This window comes from Atractosteus spatula, chromosome 2, assembly GCF_055471065.1.
Source record: "Atractosteus spatula isolate fAtrSpa1 chromosome 2, fAtrSpa1.hap1, whole genome shotgun sequence".
Lineage (NCBI taxonomy): Eukaryota > Metazoa > Chordata > Actinopteri > Semionotiformes > Lepisosteidae > Atractosteus > Atractosteus spatula.
In genome coordinates this window covers 5,079,601-5,106,332 of record NC_142707.1, presented here as the reverse complement: position 1 = coordinate 5,106,332, position 26,732 = coordinate 5,079,601, and the positions used below count along the sequence as shown (strand labels likewise).

The 26,732-nt window shown below is 39.8% G+C and overlaps 1 protein-coding gene across 1 annotated transcript in view; it reads left to right on the top strand.

The window, feature by feature from the left end:
- Positions 1 to 17,734: 17,734 nt before the first annotated feature.
- LOC148839044 (bone morphogenetic protein 1-like) overlaps positions 17,735 to 26,732 on the top strand; it is a 77,313-nt gene continuing 68,315 nt past the window's right edge. Inside the window, exon 1 of the mRNA XM_088908829.1 lies at positions 17,735 to 17,958. Within this exon, the coding sequence (XP_088764955.1) occupies positions 17,814 to 17,958 (145 nt within the window). The 5' untranslated portion in view covers positions 17,735 to 17,813. The remainder of the gene's footprint in view (positions 17,959 to 26,732) is intronic.

Genomic DNA, 26,732 nt, shown 5'->3' with positions numbered 1-26,732 from the left:
CGTTAAAACTGTTGGAACAATAAAAAAATATTCTGCAAAAAGGTGTGCAACTACGGAAGCCTTTTAGTGCCAAGGAGAATTATTTTTTGTGTTTCTATGAGATAGTTTTGCATTTAAACAAGAAAATAATTGTGCTTTTCCAAGAATTTTATTGTGTTTATATGACAAAGTAACGCTTCTACACGTGATAGTTAATTTGTGAACAATATTGCCTACTATATCAATATCTTGTATTATATATGCAGTTATATTGTCCCATGTAAAGTAGCTTTGACTTTAACAACAGAAGAATATTGTCACACTGCTCATTTTGCACACAAAAAAACCTAGGGGAACATGTGTACAGTCTTTTGTATACATGAACTACAGCACAGTGTCAGTGCGCATTCTTCGGTTAAACGTGTGTCATTTTCGCTGTTTCTATGAAAAGCAAAAATGAAATGGCTTTCCAAACGTGTTATTCGTGATGTGAAACTGCAGAAACGTACTGTACATACGTTTTTTGTCTACTCTTTAAACGTTGAATGGAATACATTTACGATGATTTGACAGTAAATCGCTCCGTGGCACTAATAAGCTTCCGTATTTAACAGGTCCTTAATGAGAGTGACGAGAGAAGCTACTAGGCATTACCTTATTTGCGCTTGGCTTCATTTTCTTTCATTTAAAGTCTTCTGTTTTAACATGGCAGGGTTCTATGTAAATGTAAAGATGTACAGATTATCACTACCTAAATTAATCAATGCGCGGTTTTTGTAATCTGCAGTAGACCCCGCTCCACATAAGCAGGTTAGGGTGCAGACTAGAATATCTGGCAATTGTTATGTATGTTAAGTGCAGTATGCAGAGCAAGCCAATGTGAACCACTGTTATAAAGTGAAAGTGTATGTACAGTATTTAAATCATGCTATTCTTTTGTATCATGGATTTTCAGGCCAACAATGTCTCCTTTTCTGGCAGTGATATGAGAATCCAGTATCCTAAAACCATGTCGTGATGTTACGTTTATGAGCTGTTCAACATAAGTAAATCACTTTTGCTTCTGAAAGACTTTGACCTTCTTCCATCCTTTGGAGAAGATGAACACCATTGCAAGCAGGATGGTGGGGGTCCGTGAATCAGATAACGCCTATAACATTAATCAAATTGATGCAATAACACAAGAACAAATGGAGTTTATTTAATGAAAGTTCGGGAGGGATGACAACAACCAGGCTCAATCATTCCCAGCCGTCAGTGATTAGCAATCACTCCCTTCATCCTTCCTCCACCGAACGCTATAAATACCTAATGCGATATCTCCCACCCTCGCGTGCGACTTTTGCATCCCACCTCCACCCCAACTCCACCTCTGCAGCTACCCCTTGGTTACCCTGCGTGGGGGTTCTGGTCTCCTCGTCCTGTGGCCAGGAGGTCGGCCCTCAGCCAAACATTCGCTCCACAATAGTTCGTTACGCTTTGATTTTGGGCGTTGTCATTCCTCATGAATGATAAAAGAGACCAGGCCATTTGTTCCATTTAACTCATTTTGCAGTTAGTAGCTAATTGATTCAAGGATCTCTTCCAGCTGATTCTTCAAAAAAGCCAGCTATTATCTTGGACTGAAAATAGCTCTGCATTCTTAACAAAATGACATGGGCTCTCTATTTCTGTGCGTTTGACGTCAATTCTTTATGCTGAGCTCGGTCTTACAATAAATGTGCCCTGTGTGTAGTGCTGTACCTAAAACACAATAGCAGGTTCCCTGCTTGTGCCAAGAACAAGCAAATCAATAAACGTCTTTGCTGTTAATGTGTGTTGGTGTTTGTACGGTACAGAAAAATGACTGGATGCACCAGATGAAGCCTTCTACCTGAACATCCTGAGGTAAAATACGTCTTCTTTCCTTTTGTTACTTACTGTTTGTATTTTTTTCTGGATACAGTTTCTTTGTTTTTAACACTATGGTACTTTCTCCCTGTGTATTTTCCGTATGCATATAATGTGCACATCTCTGGTCATTGTAAAAATATTGATACCCAAGCCCCTCACTCATGTATAAGGTTAAACTGCTTGTTTTGGATGTATCTTCAAGTTCAAGTTCAAGTTTATTGTCATTATACTCATATACAGGTATATGGTATAACAAAATGCTATTTAGCAAGCTCTCAGACGATAAGTAGTACAAAAAACAATACAATTGTATAATAAAAGAGAGACAGAGACAACAGGCAGTGTGCGAAACAACAAAAGGTAACAGGTAATGTGCAAAACAACATCAGATGTGCAAAAACATACATGAACAGAATGAAATAAAGGATAGACAATTATGGGGAGTGAGCTTCTTGACGTGAGGTAGAGGTAGATTTCAATGTGTGTTTGAGTTTTTGGTAAGAAAGAAGGTGCTGTGAGGTTCAGATCGTAGGTGAGAGAGGCTGGGAGTTTAATAGTTTGATAGTGCGGAGGTAAAAACTGTCTCTGAGTCTGATAGTCCGGGCCCGAATGCTCCAGTACCGTTTTCCGGATGGTAGAGGGTCATACAGTCTGTCTGTAGCTGGGGTGTGTGGGGTCTCTGTAGGTGCAGCCATTTGCACCCAGTGTTTTGGACACTCGCTGGCCAAATCATTAGAATCCTCCATCAAGCACACCTCTGTGAGCAGAAAGATCAGTTACCGGGATCAGTTTAGTATTCCACAAGAGTCTGAAACTCTGCTGTCTAGCCACCTTCTATTCTTCCAGAACAATTTTCATCTGGCTACGGAGGCAAACTGTTTGAGAAGAATTCAGTCAGCTGTGAGAAATGAATTTTATGGCCTGTGTGTGTATATATATATTTTTAAAAGTCAATCAAAACAGTGGCGCCCTGCATGGATCCAGTTCTGGCAGTAATTCTTAAAGATGACAGGGCTCTCTTCAAGCTGAAAGTCAGAGATAGGACGACTGAGACCTGGGAATGGTAGACAGAGGAGATAGGGCTTAAATGCACACGCCAGGCAGTAACTTAAAGAAATTATTGTTCCCAGAAGTGAGCTGAGACTGCACATTACTATTGACCCCTGCCTGAATTCTGAGTGCTGTTTTCAGTCTGACTCCAGCCCAGAACAGGTATAGTGGTACCTGTTTCACGTTCATGCCTTAATTGACACACCTTGTAACTAAATAATGATAAGAGCTGCATTAAAGAAACTCTTCTTTCATACAAGTAATATATTCTTGTTTCTAAGTAATGAGCACTAAATGCACAGCTGGCAGACCTAATTATGTGTTTACATTAAAGGGACTCTCTTTAATTCAAAAGGACAGTGAGAACAAAACTGTTAGAAAAACGGACTGGTCAGGGTGTTGAATAAGCGAAATGTTACAGGCTAAGGCACTGAAACAGCAATACCTGCTCTCTAAGATGAGAGATGAAAAACAATATTGATCTCACTATCCCTCTTTTCTTAGTGATTTAACAGCAATTTCAAACAGCACATCTATCTCTGCCTGAAGCAGGGCTGTGATAAGCACGCAGGGCTCCTGAATGAGTGATGTGCTTCAGCGTTTTTAGTTTTTATTTTTTGTGGTGTGGAATGAACAGCAGCATGTTGTCGTTGCCCAGGAGTCCCACTCGTTTATCCAAATATTTTAAAAACAAAAGAAACCACAATCCAGTATGACATTCACACATACACAAGAAACCATAACAATTTATTATTAAGCTATATCCATCTATCCGCTTTATCCAATAGGGGGTCACAGGGGAGCTGGAGCCTATCCTGGCAAGCGACATGAGCAAGCAAGGAGATATACCCTAGATGGGATGTCAGTCCGTCGCAGGACAGATACAAAGACACGCACAAACACATCCATTTGGTATTGTTACAGTCCCAGCATCCCGCCACCAGAGGGCACCTCAACCTGTAGGGCCTAGTTCTTCTGCGTGGCAGAGGAGCAGATCAAGCAGACAGCAGCCGTAGCCAATACCTGCTTGCCCAGTGAGCCTACATCACCATGCCTCCCCTCCCCAAACCTATTTAAACCCTGCTCTTTGTTCAAGCTGTGTTCAGTATTGTTTTCAACTCCTAGAGCTCTTGATCTAGCCTGTGCTGAATTCTTCCTGGACTCCTCGCCTGACTTCTGGACTTTGGCCTGTTTCCTGACCTTGGCTTTTGGATTGTGTTTCTGGCGCTTGATATTAAACTTGTCTTCTGGCTTCATACCTTCGCTCACCTCTTGACCCTGACCTTGGAACCCGCTTAGAGTCCATTCCTGGACCTCTGGGTTGTGAAACAACCTAACAGTTATTGGCCTGTGTGAGGAAACCAGAGTACCTGGAGCAAACCAATGAAAACTTGAGAACATACACACTGTATGCCATACAGATGGCACCCCATGAACTGAACCCAGTACTAAACTATATGTATATACTTTTCAAATATAGATTTTCTGTATGTGAGATGCATTTTTAGTGACATTGCCACAGTGTTATAAGAGATCGCACTTTTTTCTGTTTGAATTTTGGTTCTGGAACTGCTGGTATATAAACGACTGACATTCAATAGAATATATCATCATCTTAATATTTCATTTCGTAATCACAGGTTAATTGATTTCAGTTGGATTTTTAACACATATTTTTAAATGTCCCTTCAACTCTGAAGGAGCTGGGCAGGATTTGCAATTGTTAGCATCCCTGTGCCATTTTCTGAGCTTTTGAACTGCCCTCATTCAGGTGCACTACCTGAAATGTCACAAATTGGACTCATGAGTGTTTTTTCTTCTCCTTATAACTTGTTATTCCCAGGTATATCAGTGCACCAGGAATTAATCACGTGTCAGGAGTTATTTAATCAGAATTAAGGGAGCAAACTCTTAAAAGCAAGTTGAGAAGAGCCTTTTTCAAGGTCTGTAACTGTTAAAGTTATTGGAAACCATACCCATAAAGTAGGGTGATATGTGAAGTGCAGGCAGATCAATTAAAGGTGTCAGCTCTGCTCATTAGGAACATTATAGCAGTACATGGTTTGACCACTAGTGGGAGCAGTTTACTTAGAGGAATATGTGAAACTGAGTAGGATACTTCAACAAAACACTTGAGCTGATTTAATGTGCATTATTATTACTTCTAATATTTTAGGAGCACGATTTCAGAACATACTGTCATGAGCCACTAATGAAACTGAAGGGTGGGATGTATAGAATATTTGGTGGGTAGCTGCGTCAGCATGCGTAGGCTGCAAAGGAACAAGTAATAGGTTTATTCCATGCTGAAAAAAAGAAGAAAGAGAACACAACGTTTCGGCCGTGGAGCCTTCTTCAGGCTCCACGGCCGAAATGTTGTGTTCTCTTTCTTTTTTTTTTCAGCATGGAATAAACCTATTACTTGTATAGAATATTAGCCTAGCTAATGCACAGCCTAATGGATATTTTGCATAAACACTGTACTGATCTATTTAAAGAGTTCTGCTAATTCACACATCATTTAATTATGTCTTTACAACACAGCATCAACAGCACTTAAAAGCACACAGCGGCTTTTTAACCCCTTGACAACAAAGTATGTGAATGTTCAATAGCAAAAACAGATCAGTAGTTCTGTACACTTAATAAAATATGATTTAGTTTTGGCTTTGCCATAACACAGGAATGTACTAATGTTAACATTTCATAAGGACAAAGACAACAACTCAAAACATAAACTTGTTTTTTTAAAGGAATAGAGGAAGTCTGATATTTTCTAACTGCTCTATTCAGTACAGGTTTGCAGGGGAGCCAGAATCGAACAGGACACAATGTGGGGTACACCCTGGCCAGGACGCCAATCCATGAGACAGACACAAACACATTCACACCAGGACCAATTTCAGAAGCTACTTACTCTGCTTTCAGTATGTCTTTGGACTGTGGAAGGAAAACAGAGGAGCTGGAGGAAACCCACGTGAACATGCAAACTCCACACAGACAGCAGCCAAGGATTTAATCCAAGGGCTCCAGCATGGTAGGAATGGTAGCAACTGCACTGCTGTACCACCACTCCCACAGAAATAGATGTCTTCCTGTTTCTTGTTCACAGCCCTAAAACTATGCCATCGGCATGAAAAGTCAAAAGTGTTAAGTAACAATTAAGTAATGAAATGTCCAACAAGTATAGAAAATAGGCCAATGATTTCTGGTACCCCAGTGCAGAGCTAGATATTTTGGTTATAAATGTAGTATGAGAGCTGTATCCCCAAATTCCCTGAATACAATTTATGCATCTGTATTTCCACTCAAATGTTTGCTGGATTAGTGGTCACTGTAGATGAGGGTTCTGCATTCAAGAATGTACAGAAAATGTTCAGTCAAGTGCTCATCTTTTCTGATGTTTCGTCTGCTGCTGATTTTAACTTCTAACAAATGTCACAAGAATTCAGCACAGAGTATACAGAGTATGAGCGGTTGGTATGTCTGAGCAAACCAAATGGGCAACATTTGAGCATTTTTACAGTACTGCAGTCGTTAAAGTGCATACTCCACTGGCCCCGTGAACATTAGTGTACCTTTCCAGAGGTGGTACAGAATGAATTAATTTTTAAATCATGTTACCAGGAAATGAGGTTGAGCGGAGGTCACTGTATTCAAGCTGATGATACAAGATTAGATGGTCAGCAAACTAGCAGCTGCTGTGATTTTCCTTCCAGTTGAGAGCCTGCATGAACAACTGGTGTTAATTCTTATTACTATTCAGTTAGGTGCACATCAAAAGACACTGAGAAGCAGTCTGGGAACTATACAATGAAATATCTGAAAGAAATTTACAATATTTTTTTCAGCACTTAGGCAATAAATTGACATTTGTTACAGAGAAACATATGTGAAAAGGGACAGAATTTTTTTTTACATGACCCCAGTCGATATCAAAATTACACGGTGAATAGAAAACCTAAGCAAATTGCTAAATGCCAAAAGAGTCAAATGTCACTGTTGACAAAACTGTGCAACACGTGCTCGAACTACTGGTCTTTGGACGGTAACGTTTTTAAAAATCACATGGTGGGCTCGGTTTCTGGGAAAGGATTTTTAACATGGAACCCCCGAAGATTAGCCTTAGGTCAAAGGCTCAGGGGTCAAATAATTCGGAGCCGACTCTGATGTAATGTGCTCAGTTTATTTGGGGGAATCTACAGGATTGCTTCCGATGTTTGTGTTCCTGGAAAAAAGACGAGCCACACAACTGCGTCTCTCCTCCCTCGGGAACTGTGAGGCTTCTCTGTTTGCGTTTGCGTTTGCGTTTTCGGAACAGAACAGAACGTGCCGCCCTCGACTACTGTATCTGCGTGGAAGACGCGATGGCCTCAGGGTCACGCGGAGCCCGTGTTCCACGCTGTTTCTCTGCCACTTGACTGGAGCTATTACGTTACGTAAGCTAAATATTCAGTTCTGAGGTTCTCCGAACCGGCGTCAGACTTTAAGCGTTAAGTAAAGATAAAAATGACTTCGATAAGTGCACGAAATTATCTCATCTTACCGACCGATAATATAAGTGGACTTTCGTCACGTTTTTATCTTTACATGTGCCAAAATTCTAAACGCTTGTTTATTTTTTTTCACTATTGCCTTCCAGCTTTCGGTTATCTACAGGCAAAATGTTCTGGACAAAAAAAAAAGACAGTTGAGCTGTCCCTGAAAGCACTGCCCTTGAGAATATAAACAGTTATTAAGACAAGATTAATAAAACGATTTTATTAGAACAACCTGTGCTTTTTTTATTAAACATTATTAATCATTACTAATGGGATCAGTTACTGCTCTGTTACAAGTCTATTACTGCTCAGTTAATCTTATGCATTCTAAAGGATTTATGAACAGAAGTGCAGGGCCAGTTGTCCTCACCCTTTTAATCGATAGTGGCTTATTAGATCCACAAAAGCATTTTAGAAATATAACAGTTTGGGGAAAAATATGATCAGACAGTGTGTTCCATAAGCGCAGGGGTATTCCTTCAATCTGTTAATTTTGTTGTTCTTTTCTTGCAACTATTGCCTCATATATGAATGCGTAAATGTTTGAGGAACAAGGACACTGTGTAGGGAGGTTGCTGTTTTATAGCGGCGGTATTTGGCATTCCCTATTGGGATGATGCAAGCCAGTGTGTATTAGGATGACTTGAAAGCTTACTTCCTGAAAACACAGTTAAGTAACAAAGTCATATCTGCAAACACAGCATTGTCCTAATTTCTAGCAGGAAATTTGTTTCCTGGGCAAATCAGGCTTCGCATAGTGGGTTGCAGACTGTGAACTATCTTCCTTCTGTCTCTTTAAATTCACCAAGGAAATTCACTTTTCTAGAGTACTTTTTCTTGAGGATATTGAAGGCGTCTTGAGAGAGATTCTTAATAACCAACTAACCAAAATTGACTCACCTTCTCTTAACAGAGGAGGGGATGTATTAAAAATGGAAATCAGCAAATGAATTCAATCTTGAAGTGTGCCTGCTTTTAATTCACATTGAAAAAGTTATACAAATATGGAGAGAAGAAGAGTCCTGCCATGTTTGTAATTAATTGCAGATTCTAAATGGAAACAGCTGCCAGATGATTGCTGTCACTCTTTCTGTAGTCCCTTATTCTATAAATGAGTCTTCTCCTTACACAAGAGGCTATGTGATTCAAGTAATGCGCTCTGAACTTTTACATCTATGCATTAGTAAATTTAATATTAGACATCTTTTTGATCTTTTAATAGCATTCTTTCATGTGGCTTTCCTTTAAGTGCACTTCAGAAAACAGAACACAGTACAAAATATACTATTTGTAATGAACAGACATCCTGTTAACCTTATGTTTAGTTGTAATTGGAGCAGAGGTGATTTAAGTGCCTTGGAATGATGTATCATGAAAGGCACCATATAAAATGAAGATTGTTATCATTACTTCCAATGTACAGGCAAATGAGATCCCAAAGTAAAAGTGATGTTTATCGGAGAACAAAACAGACTTTGGTTTCTTTAAACCAAGCCATACGGAAATGTAATTTAAAGAAATGTAAAACTGAAAGCATTGTTTCGTGTCAGTAATTCAATATTTACTTAAAGTATGAATAGGAGATACGGATATTTCTGTTTTGTTGAGACATTTCGAAATATATTAACTGATATCTACATGCCACTGTGCTGCTTTTGTCAAGCCTCTTAAAAAAATATGAAAATATAGAACAATATACTAGGAAACTTAAGAAATTTACATTTATATAGCTATTTATCCAGTCTTGTGCATAGTATTTTGAGAAAAAAGCTATTCCCTCCTGTTCTTGAGCAATTTCTGTGTATTTCTCAGACTGACGCCTGTCACTCCCAGTGCTCAACAACACCAACAGGGGCCAGTGAGCGCTGTAAAACGTTTTCTGAGGGTCCACTGTAGAGCGAATCATGAATGGGTAGAATACCTGAAAAGCCGTAGCATGTGGGGGGAGGGAAGGTGTTCGTTGCTCATGGTTTTTGTGCTCTGCTCCAGAAAGTACCGTGCAGACTCATGACCAGTGCACACAAGCAACAAAATGTGCAAATTGCCGCACTGCGTTTACTTCCAAACCTGAAACTTTGCCCCCTCTTTTCCAGACAGATGCCAGCTCTGTGTTGCTGACTCTCAGTGTTTTAATGTTTTACAGCTGCTATGTTGGCCACAGTGCTCCTCTAAACAAGCCTTGACTCCTTGCAGGCAACTTGATTTGGAAGTAAACACAGAGATAACTGACCACACCAATACTAATAAATCCTCTGTGAGTCCAGTAAGATACCTTTACCACAAACCACAAAGAATGAACCAGCAAGATAAGAACCCTCTGAGTATTTACACTCTCCGCCAGCTTTGAACCAGCCACAGAGAGGGCGGGAGTTTTATGCCCAAGCACAGCGGTCCCTGAAATTAGTCCAGAGAGTTCCGATATTGTCCGATGGCCGAGTGACTGAAACCAGTCGGGTTCTTCTTTTACCACAGAAAGTCGGGTTCTACTTGCCTGACTTAGTGAGAGAATACATCATCATCCGTTACAAAGAACAGACACATCTATTTGACATCCATCAAAAACTATGATATTTTGTAGTTTAGAATTCATAAAAGAAAAAAAAGATCTAAAGCAGAGATGTTAAGCCCTGTGTCATGAACTAATTCAAAATACAGGTTCTAAACAGATGTCCATCCTAATTTTGTCCACTACTTTAGTTGTTAAACAGGGTTAAAATCTGTTAACCCTCCTCCATTCTAGAAGGAAAGGTTGCAGCGTGATATCATGTTTCTGAAGTGAAATGTCATCAAAATATTTTATGTTAGTAGTGTGTTTAGAACTTAGTAGTGGGGTAATGCATTTTTTTAAAAATTTTGTCATTCGAGACTCTTTTTAAACAAAAAAGAGCTAAAGATATAAATGTGGCAGGAAAAAAAGCATGGAAAATACAGTAATACAACATAAAACGATTTAAATTCATGTGTTTGGGGGCAGCACACTCTGCTGGAGAAATTCAGCTCTGATGGCTTCCTAAGATGTTTAATAAAGTAAAAGATCCCTATCCATGCGCTGAATTGTAAGTTACTTTTGGATAAATGCAGGTTAATTAAAAGTCCTTCAAAATACTAGGAACTGCTATACCTGTCCTCTGCTCTCTGCCATATGCTTCTGAAATAGGCTCCTGCTTTCCCCAAATCTTACCAGGAATAAGCAGCTTTCTGATAATAGATGGATTCTTTAGGCATCCTGCTTCTCTATCATATTACGTAAGCAGAGAAGGTTCTTTCTCAACCACAAGAGAAACTTCACTAAAAATCATTATACATTACTAGAGTCTCACCTGAGATTGAGAAAACATCACCTTAACCAGGGATGAGGGGATTTACTGCAAGCAATATATCGTCATATTCCAGGGAAGAATTATATTTCGATGTTTTGCAGGAAAAATATATTTTAATAATGCTATACACTTAAATAGTTTTGACTATTCTTCACTAATCCATAACATTTTATATTACTGTAGTTTTAAGGCCAGACATGTTAAGACACATGAGGCTTGTCTGACCTCAAGTTCAGTATACTGTTGAATCCACAAGGTGTGGTCTACTGTACAATTTGTAAAAAAGATATTCCAGATATAGTCCAGATATTTTTTTTTTTGCAGAAATGCCATTAGGGGGGTGCTGTCTATCTTAAAGGTTAGGTAAAATACTAACAATGAAGGAATTACACAATTTTAAGGATGAATAATGGCATTTGTGGAGCTGTCTAATTGAAATTGCACTTTAAAAGTGATGCTTCTTGGACAGACAGAACTGTGTTGCTTGGTTACAGTGTTTACCACTCAATTTGTGATACAACTCCTGCAAAATGAGTAACTTCGCCCACGGTTAGCATTAAGAAAAAAAAGTTCTAGAGCTGCCAAAAAGAAGAAAAGGGAACATTTGCATGCCACACAATGGGAAATATGGTAGCTCCATTTTTAATTAAATTGCTTGAGTTCTGATTACACTACTGAGCATCAGATTGCTTATAACCACAAGAAATTCACAAAGTTATAATAAAGAAAATAATAAAAAACTACACAAGGTGCACTGGCATTGCATTCACCTACAGTAATAACGACAGTAATAATAAACATTATTTTATATGGTGTCTTTAAAAGCAGATCCTTAAAGTGCTTAGTAACTTGTCAGAGTGCTTAACAATAGTCTATGCCATCCCCAAATTGCTTCATAAATGTTCAAAGGGACTCACATCTGGTGAGTAGGCATCCACAGTTTAACTGTCATGTACCCCTTCGCAAAAAAGTGACTGTTTCACAAGCAACATGAGGGCACTGTCGTGCTGAAATATTGTCAGGTCAGAATGAGCCATCGGGGGAAGGTCACAGGTCTGCTCCCAGGGTTTGATCAATGATTGCCTATCAGTCAGATTGCTATCAATCACCACTTGAGGAGTTCACCGGGTTTTCCCCATTCATTGGTCTGTTTGGCACAACATTTATCATAATGTTTAGCTGCACCACACTTGCTGATGTTCCTTGGGGGTGTTGTGCTCAAAACCTTGATTCTTCACTAAATAAACCTGGCTTTACAGCTTACAGCTTGGCGGAGTCTACATGATTCCTTACACTTATATAGCACTTTTCTGGACACTCCACTCAAAGCGATTTACAGGTAATGGGGACTCCCCTCCACCCCACCTGGATGATGCGACGGCAGCTATAGTGCACCAGTTTGCTCACCACACACCCGCTATCAGTGAGGAGGAGAACACAGGGATGAAGCCAGTTCACTGCTTCATTGGTAGGCCTCAAGTGGTAAAGGCCAATAGATGATTTTGCCAGGATGCCAGGGGTAAAACTCCTGCTCTTCAAGAAACGCCCTGGGATTTTTAATGACCACAGAGAGCCAGGACCTTGGTTTTACATCTCATCCAAAGGACAGTGCCTTTTTGTATTAGGACCCACACAGACTGTGGAGTGAGTGCCCCTTACTGACCCCATTAACACCACTTTCAGCAGCAACCTTAGTTTTTCCCAGGAGGTCTCTCATCCAGGTACCGACCAGGCTCACACCTGCTGAGCTTCAGTGGATTGTCAGATGTGAGTTGCAGGGTGATATGGCTGCGGGCATATATGAGATATGAGATGACTTTTTCCAGCTTCCAAAATGCTCACATGCCCCATCAACTCTCTTGCAAATTAGGTGATTTAGTGCTTATAAAAAAAGGCATTCAACTTCATCAACTATGAGTGCCAATTATTAATAGAAATGACACCAGAAATACTTAATATCCAAAATCTGTTTTTTTTTCTACAAACAACATGCAACGATAGAGTGGTAAACACCTTGTTGTTCACGTTGTTAGTGGAAGTGCCGTTGGTGAACCTCTGGAACAGCAATTCCAGTCTGCAGCCCCTGTCATCAGGGCTTTGTTATGGAGGAAGTGTAGTCTTTGCATTGAGAAATACGAGTGAGGACCAATCCCAGCTGCAGGAATTACAAATTACTTAGCACTCTCCAACAAGAGATGAGGAATCTGGCATGCCTCAGCCGACACCGAGATAAATTGTTTAATCAGCTCTTAAATGTGCTCCTGAAGGAAAGTATTCAGGGGAAAACGCAAGAAATTTACAGCTCTGCTTGCAATGAGTCATCGATAAGATTCAAAGAACTGAAATTGATATGCGATTCCACAGCACTTATCCAATCATCGGGATTCAAGAAAGATTTCCAGAAGCAAACCGTACTGGAATAAGCACAGGGATAAAAAGGAAACTCACAAATGGCCCAAAGAACATGGTGATCCAACTAGAAGGAAATAAAGAGAAAAAATATATATTGTAACACTTCAGGGTTCATCACTCAACAGGGACCCAGCCTCTTGAGCCAAAGGGAAATCTCCCATCAGCCCGGCAGCTGCGGTCCCTGCTATTCACAGGGAAGGACGGTGACGTCACCGCTCTGGTAAGCCGGCTCTCACAAGCAATGGAGGCCGTATGCGTTACAATATTATACTTGTATTTGAAAGTCTCCAACAATATTATGAAATGACAGTTATATGGTTTCAGAAGGGTATTGAGGTAACTCACTAGTTGTTATTAATAGGGTATTGAGGTGTGAACTAAGAAAATTGAATAATCCGTGCTCTGTTTGCTGTGCCACCAGCGGTCATTGGCTTCTGGCTTTTTAGATCTCAGCAAACATCCACACTTTTCACTGTGTGGTTCAGACATTTTTCAAGCTCTTATGTCCGGATGCTAAAAGCTCTTGCTACTGTTGACTATCTACAAAGCTTACGGCAGTTTTGCCCATGCGGATTAAAGAATTTCAAGAAGCACAGTGTATTCTTTCTGTAGGAGCTTAAAGCCTTCTGAGTAATTTCTGACAATGTGTCAATTAATTTCTACACAGCAAACAAATAATTTGAGTTCCATAAGGTTAGTCTGTTAAAAGGTCTCACGGTATACGTTTACTTTTGGGAAGGTAAGATAGACAACACAACCTATTTCGTTTTTCAGAAAAAAAAATCTTTAGAAAACCGAGAGTAAAAAGACTCTCGCTGTAAACTGAATTTTCGCACGGTACTGTAAAAAACTTTTGCTTGAGCAGCCCTGAGGTAAAAGGGCCAGATCTTGGCCACCGTGTCCCAGCAGTTACATCCTAAATGAATCTGAGATCCCGCCTTTGCCACGCTCCTTGAAACCGCTTCTGAACTAAAGACATGTTGCTTGTTAAACATATCCGGGCCCGCCTCAGGTTTGGCCTGGCATCGTGTCCGATCCCCGATTCACACTCGAGATTTAAGGCGTCCTCGTGCGTCGTCACTCGTGACTAAAAAAAAAAAAGCCCTCACACTGGCTTTTCCCAATTTATTTCGTAGACGTTAACAAGAAAATATCGAAGGGTGAAATGAAGTGAAGAGCTGCCGTAAACGACACGATTCCTTGTAACATTCTTAATGTTCCGCGTCATATAGCACTACTGCTCCTTAGAAAGCGTTTTATTAGCGTGTTTTGACAAGGCTCTAGGTTAACTGCTTTGGCCTGCTCGTCACTCCCCCCTTTAAAAGTTTCTGTAGTTCTTGTTTCCAGATTTCTCTTAATATTATGTAGGCTTTAAAATGAATTTACGTATAACCTTAAAGTCGGCACAAACTTTTGATGTTTTTTTTAATGTGGGGTTTACGGACCGTCACAAAGAACAAACCAAACGCTATGATGATTTGTATCAAAATGCTATGTGCCCATTTTACAAGTTTTATTATGCGCTGTGCTGAATGACAGGTTTATGTTTTACAGCTACCTCTATGTCACTTTATTACATAGGCTTAGCCTCTAACTATATATGCCTGAGACAAAGGATCCTTATCTTGTTCGCACACTGGCTTGCGTAAAGCAAAATACTATTACGTATAGTCGCAACGCTGTACATGAATTTCATAGAGACGCTCAATTACTGATCTAGTATTAACTGCGGCAGCCAACTACTATACATGGAAAATTAGAGCACGTGTTTCTTTCTGTGCGATACATCTCAGAAATAAAGGCGCAGGCGCCGGCTGATGATCACAGACACAAGTACCGTCACAAGCGGTTACACAAGCTTCACAATTTAATTTTGGAAAAACGAAACACCCACAATCTGCAGGAGCGATCACCAGCAGGTTTAAAGGAAACCTTTCGTGCAGCCCTCTATAACAGGACAGCATTTCTATTCATTTGAAACACAATTTTCCCACTACCACTACCAGTTAAGTGAAAGTTTTGCATCTGTCTGTAATTAGCACTACATTCTGTATATCATGGTGTGTTCCAGTTGCAGAAATAAACGAATGTATTGAGAATTTGCACATTCCTTAAAACGAATTACGGATACTGCTAAATACAGCATATGGATGTCTGTAACTAAAACAGATTTTGTGGACAAACTAAACGTTTCACCCTTATTAAAACAGACATGTTGACTTTGTCAACCCAAAGTCCTGTTTACCTTCCGAGTTTTCAACCTTATTCTTCACTGGTCGATATGACGGGAAAAGGCATCGCAGGGCTGACTTTAGTCTTGGGCCTTATCAAAAAGGTGGCCTAAATTTTGGTTGGCCCAGGACATTTTCATTTAGGGAAGTATTCACTCTTCAGGGAAAGAAAGCCAATAGCTTAAAGTATTTTGCCAAAAGGGTCTAACTTGTAACAGAAAACACTACAAATAAATAAGGGTTAATTGTTTTATAGCTTGTTGTTTTCAGCCTGTTGGCTCATCGTCTCCTGTGATGCAGGTTGAATGTCCACAACCGGTCCTACAGATCTTAATGAATGTCAGTGAAGACATGCTAATTGGAATGTATGCAAATTGTTTGGTTAATTGGAGCTTTGAGGTCTCCAGACTATGCCATTGGTGGCCTATACCGTTTTTTCTGACTTGACACAAGGGCAGTGATCAGACCGTGGATTTCAGAGGAAAGTTTTGCTGAAAACTTTGTCCTTCTCGCTCTGCACACTAAAACAGTCTGCCAGGACAGCTGCATGGCAGTTACACCTAGTTCACAAACACCTCTCAGATTTCTCAACCTCCACAAAAGACAGTTTACAAAGAAGGAGTTTATTTGGTCCATGTTTGATCATTAATTAATCCAAGGATCTCATCCTGCTGTTTCTCGAAGGACGCCAAGGTGATAGCTTCCTCTACATGGCTGGGGAGTTTGTGCCACACTCCCACAACCCTTTGCGTAAAGAAGTGCTTTGGTTTCCAGTTTTCAATGCTCTTCCCCATAGTTCCCCCTTGCGTTTCACCGTTTATCTTCTCCATCTCCAGGGGCTGCAAACAAGACAGGATTATGGAGGGGAAAAAAATGAATAGGGAGTGGGAGATTCCCAAACACTGCTGGAGCTTTCAAAGCAATTCACAAGTACATGCCTGTTGTAAAAGGGGTAGCTAACACCTCCCTCCCGCGTTATCCCTTTGTTCGCCGTTTCTTTGCCCATTCTGTTGTGTGTCTTCTCTAATCTCTGTTCTCTGTGCAGGTTCTTAAGAGACCGATAAAAGAAGCTTAGAATGCTCCTTCGCTTTGCGGAGAAGCAGAACACTCGGACGTGGTTTGGTTACAGGGAAGTAGATACCGTAGATATTAGCCCGAGATAAACTGAAAAGCCAATTGACATCTTCCGTCCAGAGAAAAACGTACACGGCGGCTCCCGCCGAGAGCAGGTTCAATTACCACCCGCTAAAGCGCTTTTTCACATACTTACCTGAGGCTCAGCAAACAGCAAAGTACGGGCAATGTATCGGCGGTGCGAGGTGTTTACAAAGACAACAGACTAGCGCCGTGATTTGCTTGTAATTAACATTTTAGTTCTGTGCACATCTAAAGCAAAAGGGAAAGAAAAGATTTCTTTGAGATCTTAAAGAAACAACCATTTAGCTCAGTTCAAAATTACAGTCGTACCATAGCAATCTATCCCCTTTCATCTAATTCACCTCGCAAATTAAAGAAAATTGTTAATGTATACGTTGATCTGCTTCTGCTACTAAGGAGCAGTTTTTAGGACTCGGCGTGCTCTCGTCTAGTTAACATGTTGTGCACAACATTCGGGAACACAGAAACTTAATCGACGAGGATATAAATGTGAGTTTGCCATTACTGACCTAAGACAAGGAATTTAAAAAGTGCTGCGGTGGCAGAAATTCCTCGCCAGCCCACTCCAGACTCCCCACCCCCTTTCAGATCAGCAGTATCCACATTGCACAGCTGTTTGTACTAAAGACTAATTGACACCACCAAAGTGCTTTGTGTTGCCTGAAGACGGCAAAAAGATACTGTTTTGTCCGAACTATTTGGGGGGGGAACTACTGCATTCCGGTAATGTCGTGCGTGATAAATATAAAATATTAAAAACTCCAAATACACAGCAGTCTAAAAACACTTGGAAATAACGAGGTCAATTCCAAGCATTTTGCGCATTTATTTTTATGGATGGTTAGGTCGCGTCTTCAGAAAACGCTGGCTGTAGACGAATGAATTCAGATTGCCATATTTTTATTCTCTCTGGGGAGTCCACTGTCATTTTCCACACATCGTTCAATCGGGGGCGGACAAAAAAAGAATGAATATTGTGCCCAAACCATGATCTTCTTTTGCAAACTTTGCAGGCTGCCGTGCTGGCCCGGAGCCCGGGTTTGCGAGCGAATCACTGCCCCAGAATCGAGGCATTCTGAAGGGGCAGAGCTCACGTTTTAAAACCCGCCCTCCGGAGAGATCTCATTTCCCCCAAAACCTCCCATTTTTTTCTTTCTCTCTCATTCCTCTCTTCTTTTCCTCTACGTTTCTTCTCTTTCCTAAGTGTTCCCCCTCCTTACTTCTTAACCATGGGTCTCATGGCGAGATGGTTGTTTCTGCTCTCCGTCTTCCCCGTGTTATTGGCGAACGATGCGGACACGGAGGACCCGAGCTACGATGTGGAACTCACTGACACTTCAGATGTGATCGATTACAAGGATCCCTGCAAAGCTGGTAAGCAGAAAGAAGCCCCTTTTTTGAGATCCTTCCGATACCTTTGCCGAAAATCATATATGATGTTGGAACCCGCCGCTTAAAAAAAAACACAGGGAAGGAATAAGAGTAGGATATATCCAGAATGCTACGTTGGCCGATGCGATAGAAAAACAATATGCAGTGCATCATATAGATCTTGATGTTACGACGTTGATACATTTGTTTCGGAGTCTTCGTTACAAAAAGTTACCTCGAGATTAAAAAAAATAAGTAAAGTTTGGGGTATGCAACCAGTCAGATGAAGTAAATCCCTTACCAGGCAGTCAAAAACTACAGCAGAGTATTGCAAAGCCTTCCTTAGTGTTGAGTGTTGATAGGATAGACACGAAGTTTGAAGTCCTTTGTTGTCTATATAAAGCTTTTTTTTGGGGGGGAGCGTGGAGCTCCAGCTGTCAAAACATCCCAGTACTGGCCGACGAAAACCTATCTTTGTTTTGTCCGTTTTGGTTTCTGGAGTTTAGTAGCTGTCAAGAGAGGCGATCTTCTGTGCTTGGTGTAACCCGAAATCTTCGACGCGCGTAAAGCGTCGTTCTAATTTAATACCATTTCGTTTTTATTTAGGTACGTGGCGTTTACAAAATTGGAAATATTTTTTCAGAACTCGTTCAAACGTTCACTGTACGAAGAATGAATATCGAAATGAAAACAGGAACGTCAGAGTACAACCGAGGTGCTTTAGGCAATTCAACCGTTCCGCGGAGGCTTTTCGTACTGGTAATTAAAAAAGTGTGAATGAATGTTTATTTCGTAACAGCTATTGTTGTACGATTTACTGCTGTGAACAACCACGTATTTTCTCCCAATACTTAATACACACTGAGTAACTGTTAAAGGAACCGTAATGTGACAGTTCTGGCTTCGCTCTGTAGTGAACTCCGGCTCCCGGCGGCGTAGAGCTCTTGAGACTAATTGAGTATGGTTAAAGTAATTAAATCCTTACTGTCAGCCTTCCGAATACAGAGCATGTGCTTCAACAGCCAATGAAAAGGCGCAATGCTTTTTTTTTTCCCCCACAAAAAAATGCAGGCTCCAACTTGATGCAATTGTTACGAACAGTTTACTGTGTGAGGAAGAGTGTCATGCTTTTTTTAAGCGGGTGAAATTCAGCCTGTTAAAAAAAACTGATTGCTCTGCTTCTGACTGTTCAAGTACGACAAAACAAACATCTCAGAAAACGAGTGAGTGTACTTAAATCCCTTTCAATCACCAGAATGTCAGTCAGGGTTATAATATCAACCGCATTGCACAGAACTGTGAGACACCCCTATATTTTTCCATAACAGCTATTTATGATGCATAGAAATCGATTTCTTTATATATATAGAGAGAGAGAGAAAGCTCCACGCGGCTGCAATGTATATATAGTGCCTTGCAAATGTTTACAGTTCCTGCAAGTAGTATTAGTATTTTTCTATTAATATTAAGAGTGATTTATCTTTTTTAAATGAAACTTTTTGATTCAAAACTGGAATAATCGAACTAAGCACTAATATATGCGAAGGAGGTTGAATATGATCAAAATCTGCATAGACGAAATACAAAGTGTACTGCTTGCATAATTCTTGTTTTCCAGCTCCTAAATCGGTACTTGATAGCCAAGCAGCAGTAAATGCTGCCAAAAGTGCTTCTATTTGGCTAGCTGTCCAGCTTTGCACAGTGGGATGGTGTAATTCTCTCTATTCTCTTGAACGTAGTTGGTTGGGAATAAGTGATGGAATGCAGTTGTCAAGCCTCACCATACATTTTGTTATGTAACTGGGATCGTGTAAGAACTTGGACTGGGCCACTAAAAACCAGGCCCTGCAGGGCCCTGCTGCCCTGGTGAATTGTGTTTGAGATTCTTGGGTGACTTGAGCAGGTTTTCCTCAAGGTTTGTGACTGCTTTGTGAACCATTCAGTTTTTTCATCCTGATATGTTTACTAGTCTGTGGTGATGAGGATTAACACCAAAACACAATGCTGCCACCATCACACTTGACCGTTGGCATTGTGGTGACTGTGTGCTGTGCTGTGCTGGGTTTGTGCCAGATGTTGCACTTGGCATTTAGACGAGAAAGTTCAATTCTGGTCTCAGCCAATCATAAATGTTTCATTCGTATATCTGATATCTAGGCAGTGTATCCCATATACGCTTTAAGATTAGTCTTTCATTCCTGCCACTTTGTGTGCCACAGTGTATGAACAGTGATTCCATTTCAGGCATAACACTATATAAATCTTTCACTATTGGCTTCACAGTGGCATTTCTAACCTGTTTCCTGCTTGTCTGTCTGCTTAGTTTGGAAATATGGTTTGATCTAGGTAGTGTCTGGGTGTTCCAATGCACATTCCACTTAATAACAGAAGTCACTGTATGCAGTGACCTACCTCTCTACCTCTCTGCTGCCTCTCTACCATTGTTTCAAAAACTCCATGGTCTTCATGTGAATTAAAACTCAAATTCTGTCAAAGGGAACCAACAGAGATAGACACATGCATTCTGAAGTCAGGTTAATCTACTTTGATTACGCACAGACCGGTCTTTAACACCTGATCAGATTGGAGTTGCTATAGCACAGGGCTTCAATAGTTATTCAATTGTGGGTCTTCTCGTTTACTTTACAAGCAGGATTGACATACTATCAGCATATTTAGCTTTATTAGTTTGAAGAAGAGTAGATCACAAATATAAAGTCCTGTTTGAAAGTGTCATGATTGTGAGCTCAGACAACAACAGTATTTGGAAACTTTTCAGAGTGGAGAAGTCTTTTGCAAGACACTGTATACACATACTGTATACCTGTGCTACCCACACATGGTTAATTTGCTGCATGTAAGTATAGTGAAGGCAATTTTTCCTGAAGCCTTTAGATCAGAAACCTGGGATAATCTTTCATTTCATTAAGTAATAATTCTGTGAATGTGATAAAAAGTATTTTTGAATGAAGCAGTCGTTTTTTTCGACTGTAAGAGGAACTATTTTAACACTTCCAGTATTTTAGTTTCTAATGGAGAGGTTAGGCATCATGTATGTTCTTAACCTTAAACTATGGTACACAGAATTCTAGACTAAAATACTACAGTATGTTATGTACCTTTTTAATATTACTTTGCTGCTTGCATGATAGTCACATTTCTCAAAATACTATTACTGTATATGAGTAGTCAGATTGAGATCAGCTGATTATCCCATTTTAACCATCTAAAGTGTTTTACCATCTAACAAATTGTACATTTCCAAGCAACTGTGAAAAACCTGCTACATTAAAGACCCCGACTAACACATTAACTAGTGTCTTTGTAAAGTATTGAATTTTTTAAATTATTTGCTATATCTTATATTAAAAGATTATTTTGAACATTATACATTGAAGAACAAAAAGGGCTTTATTTTTTTCCCCCTGGTCACCTGTGTGATATCGTTTGTGAGGCTTCTGTAGAAAGGTACCATCCAAATGTAAATTGCAGAAAAGTGTGCGATGCCAAATGTTGTTTGAATTTTCCATTAACATGTTCTAGTCAAGCAGTAATAGCCATTGAATCACAGCAGCAAATGAAATAAGTCCAGTTGCAAAACACAGGCCATTCAGTTCATCTGGCTTGTTTGGTAGTTAGTAGCTGATTGATCCAGGAATCACTTCCAGCCATTCTTAAACAAAGTCAGGGTGCTGGTTTCAGCCACATAGGTGGGCAGTGTGTTCCATATTTCCACAACATATAGGATAAAAAGGTGCCAGCGGTTCTCAGTTTTAGATAAATATCCCAAATTCCCACTTGTTCCACTTCTCCGAAGAAGTCTGTTGGGCTCACCTTGACAATATATTTGAGGGTTTTGAGTACTTCAATTAACTTAAGTCATAGACTTCTCTATTTTATGCTAGAAAAAATCCTTCAGGCTATTATTATAAAACACTTCCTTAAGCCCTTAAGTCAGTTACTGTTGTGTTGACTGTTTCCAAAGAGGTAATGTCTTTTCTGGAATGTGGCGAGCAAAATGGTATACAATATATTGTGTTTTTAATTGCTTTCTCAAATTGTGTAGAAAATGTGTAAACATAAACACCTAAGTCATTTCATAAGTAGACTCTTCTATATTGGTTTCCCATTTTATAGTTTGTTTTTGATACCTTTACTTGTCTGTATGAAGTCATAACCAATGTATCCAGTCCCTGTAATTTCACAATTAATGTAACAATATTTACCTAGTACTCTTGCCCCTTCTATGCTAATACTGTATAATACAGGACTGCTGTCCTTCCTTCACCTGGGGCATGCTGGTGACTTCTTCCTGAAGTCATTTTAGTACATCGTTTAGTACTAATCATTTTAGTACATCAGCCATTTCACTTTCATTGTCTCGAAGTTTGCCATTGTTGTCCCAGATAAATTGTACTTCATCCTTAGATAACTTATTTATTTTAGCCTTTATCTCAATATTTCTTTCAGTTTCTCTCTACTCTTTTCAATATTCCTTTTTACCTGTGCTAGTAATACAGTGTACTTCCTTTTTAACTTGATCCTGTTGTTTTTAATTGTTTTAGAGAGTGCTTTCTTTTGCATTATATTTTTCAGAATTGATTGGTCGAACCATTTGGGATAGTATTTTTCGGGCTAAAATTTTCTCAAAAGTGGGATAAATATGTTCTGTTCTTGAAGCACCAATTTAAACTGCTGCTGTTTCATATTTATATCCCATTTTAATTCTGTTAAATGCTGTCTTTCCCTCAAAATCTGCTTTCCAGAAATGGTAAACTTTTGCTTTCGCACTGAACCTGTTCAGTTTCAAAATATGCAGGAAAGCATTAGGACATCATGATCACAGTTCCCTAATGCTTTTCTCACCTGTTTGCTTTAGAACTAATGTTCTGTTCTTCACCAATGTTTGCAGTGAGCCGCTTTTCTGTGTTTCCAATATCATCGTAATTGCCTGCTAATGTGGTACCTTCTCGCACTTCTGTATTATGTTATTTGTGTAGAATACTCGGCATTTAGCTACAAGGCTGTAATTAACCTGTCCCTTGTTTTGTTTTTCTCCTCAGTTTTTCCTTCAGTTCTTTGCTCCCAATGTATCTTCCACTAGTGTTTTTGGTTTATACCACCCCCCCCATTCTAATTTTGTGATTCTTGTGCAAAGATGACTGGAGCCATCTCATTTAGGTGTAATCCATCACGTCTGTTCAGATCTCCTTTGCCCTGACAAGATTTCCAGTGACCCAGAAAGCTGATGCATTCTTCTGCTCACCATGACCTCCTTTATGTGTTATGATGTTGTCGGATTAACATTTGTAGTTGTTCACCTTTACCTAGATCTGCCCAGAAGTCTTGAGTTTCTTCAGTTTGTGACCATGCTACCCACATTTGGTACAGATGGAAAGGGTGCCATTTGTACCAATGTCCCTTGTGCCACATTGGACAACAACAACTTTGGTTGTTGGCTTCTTAGCTAGGAAACTAAGCTTAATGACTCTTGACACTTTACCTCCAGGGAGAAGGCAAGCTGTCGTCTCATGGTCTCTGGTGCAGATTACCGGCAGTAATTGTAGCTGAGATCTGAGTTCAGCGTTTGAGATTTCAGGTCAGCGATAGAGGTTTCCTGTGAGCTGCTTTCATGAGCTCCCATATCTGATTCCAGGACCTGAAGAAGAACAAATGTTTTTGCCAATGTGCTGTTGGCTTGTGTTGTTTGGATAACTTGTTGAAATTTCTTACCACCTGGGACCAAGATCTCTCTGTTAGTTTGTCCCTGTTTCTTTGCCAGTTTAGGGTTTCTTCTCCAAACAAAGGGAACATTTTGTGTTTGCAGAAGAGAAACAGATGAGCTGTTTATCTACAACTGGTTAAATGCTGTCAGCTTTCCTGCCTGCAATTATCACCTTTTCACCCCCCCCCCAACAACACTTTGACTTGCAAACTTCTCTCTTATAGTTGACAATCTGTCTGGCCTGAATACACGCCTCCTCTCCAATTCAGTTTCAGTTTTGTGCTAATGAAGGCAAATGACTGACTATAGTAACTGCAGTCTGGCCAAGAATTTCTTAGCAAAGTAGAAAATTTCTTCCCCTGGCTTGTTTGTACTACCCTCAGTGGTCTCCTTCTTAAGTTCATAATATCTGTGGAAGGCATGTCTATGATCTGATGTAATTACAATAAGTACTCAGTTAAAATTCCAGTACAAACTTAAGTTTGAAGTTTTTGTTCCTCGCTGACTTTGAACAGGTCTTAAAGGTCTGAAAATTTGATGTCAGTTTCCCTAGAATTCGAATCTGACAGGAAAGTTGGAATTCAAATTAAATGGACATAAATTGAGTCTCGCATAAATGTAGTTTGTATACTGAATAAATATAAATTTGGTCTTCGGTACAATATGTGGAATATATGCCTTAGGTTTGCTACTCACTTCCTCAGAAGTCTGTGCTTATCTTGCAGACGGTTATCTAGAAGAATTTGAAAGTAAAATGATCAAGGACTTTGCTAGAGCTACGCTTCCTGTCTGGCAGAACATACATTCAGAGACAGTGAGCTGACCATAGCACTTAGGCTGAGTTTGATATGGAAACAGAGCAAAACCCCTCATCACTGTGTGGTGTTTTATATTGCAATGCTTTAGTGTCAGTGTGCTTTTTGGAAACTCTTCCTAATGAGTCACAGATAATGGTTGAGTCTGCTGAAGATGATGACATTTGCTGCATCTCAGCTTCAGTACAGTCATGCTTTTGCCTTTCATGGAGTGATAATGCTACTTTCTCACCCGCAACGGAGTATCACCTTGACAAGCAGCTGTGGTCATTGTTCTGTTGTTTCTACATATACACTTTAAATCTGAAGATCCAGATGTTCAAAGCAATATTCATGTGGTGTTAAGTATATTAAAATAGTTTGTAGCAACTGGATTTAAAACCATCTTTTAGCTGTATAGACAAACCTCGAGTTACGTAATAGTTTGGTTCCGGACACCCTTACGTAACTAGAAATTTACATAAGTCGAAACACCCATAAATAACACCCCACAGACTATGCATACATGTGTACAGTACTGTATAGTACATTGATATGTCAGGGAACATGTTGAAGATGTTATTTCTGTCAGTTTCTTTCATGTGGAGCACACATAGAAAATTAAGTTCAATAATTATTAATGCAATGTTGTATAAATATAAAAAATAGAAAAAACGTTAACAAAAAATATTTAATTTATAGTACATCGTTATGTCAATGAACATGTTTTAAAACTGAGGTTATTTCAGTTTTTTCATATGATGCACACACAGAACATTAAGCTCTGTACTTAATAATGTAATGTAATATAAATACAATAAATAGAAAAAGTATTTAAACAAAATATTTTGTATCATTGTTGCTCACTGTAGGCAGCGTTTTAGTTGTGGGTGACAAAAGACTTAGTTGCTCGATGAAGAAGAAGGAGATGCTGCAAGAGGCCAACACATCATCATCAGGATCGACATCGGCTTCGTCAACAGCTGAGGCAGCGCACGACTCGTGCGACGGGGAGGACTGTGAAGTAGTCGGTTGTTACGTAGTGCGTTCGGTCACATACAGTAGTACCAGAACGCTGGTTCGTTATTTTTGTTGACTTTAAAGGGGCAGATCCTTTCACATGCTCTTTGATATGGGCTGCATCCTTTACAATTGTACTCACTGTTGACACTGAGAGTCCACCTTCACATTTCTTTATCATTTTCATTTTCATCTCCAAATCAATTTTTCCTGCACATGTTAATGGGTAGTGCACGCTTAGCGTCTCTTTCCTCTTACCTCTTTCCAGTCATGATTACATGAATTCTTTTAGCAACTGACCGGTAGCAGGTACAAAGCAAGACTGAAGGCTGAGGGAGAGAGAGGGAGCGCACCAAGTGAGCACCTCATAGCTTGCGGAGGCTCATCACTAGGTGCAGCAGTGGTGACGTAGATAAGTAATGCTAAATGTTCATAACTCGGGATTTTTACTGCTGACCTTTTAGATTCATTTGCGTAAAACCGAGATTACATAAATCGCCTATTTCCTAACCCGAGGTGTGTCTTTTTCAATCATTCCATGAGCAGTAATGATAGCGCGCATGGGAATGAGAAAATATTTATTTCGTGCTAAAAGGAACAGAAAAGAGACCAACGTTTTGGCTGTAGAGCCTTCTTCAGGTGTCATACTCGTAATGTTAATTTAAAACCCTCCCTTTGAGAGTAACTGCATCAATGTTTTGGCACTATTTTTCAGTGAGGCCTGAGCAGAGAATTATTTGTTGTTACTGAGGTTCTGTGTAGTGTGATCTCAGTTAGACAAAAAAATACAATTTCATTTTTTTGGTTAAAAATGTACCCTACTCATATAGAGGTATATAGAGGTAAATGGAATATATAACTAAAGGAAATAATGTTATATAATATGCTAGTTGGACCTCACTTGGAGTATTTTGTAGTTTCTGTTGAGCACACCTTTTAAAAAAGGTCATTGCCCGCCTAGAAGAAGTTCCATGAAGAGCAACCAGAATATATCCAGGTCTAAAGGCATACACAGGGTAAAGGATCTGAATGTCTTCAGTCTTGAAGAGGGGAGTTTAACGAGTACTGGATTCAAGTATTCCAAATTCTACTGATATTAACAGAGTTGATCCATTGGGTTACTTAATGTTCAGCAGGAAAACAAGTACACAACTGAATGTTGTGAACGGTATTTAGGCGATCAAGATGCACTTCTTCACACAAAAGATTGTGGATGTCTGGTACAAGCTGCCAAATCA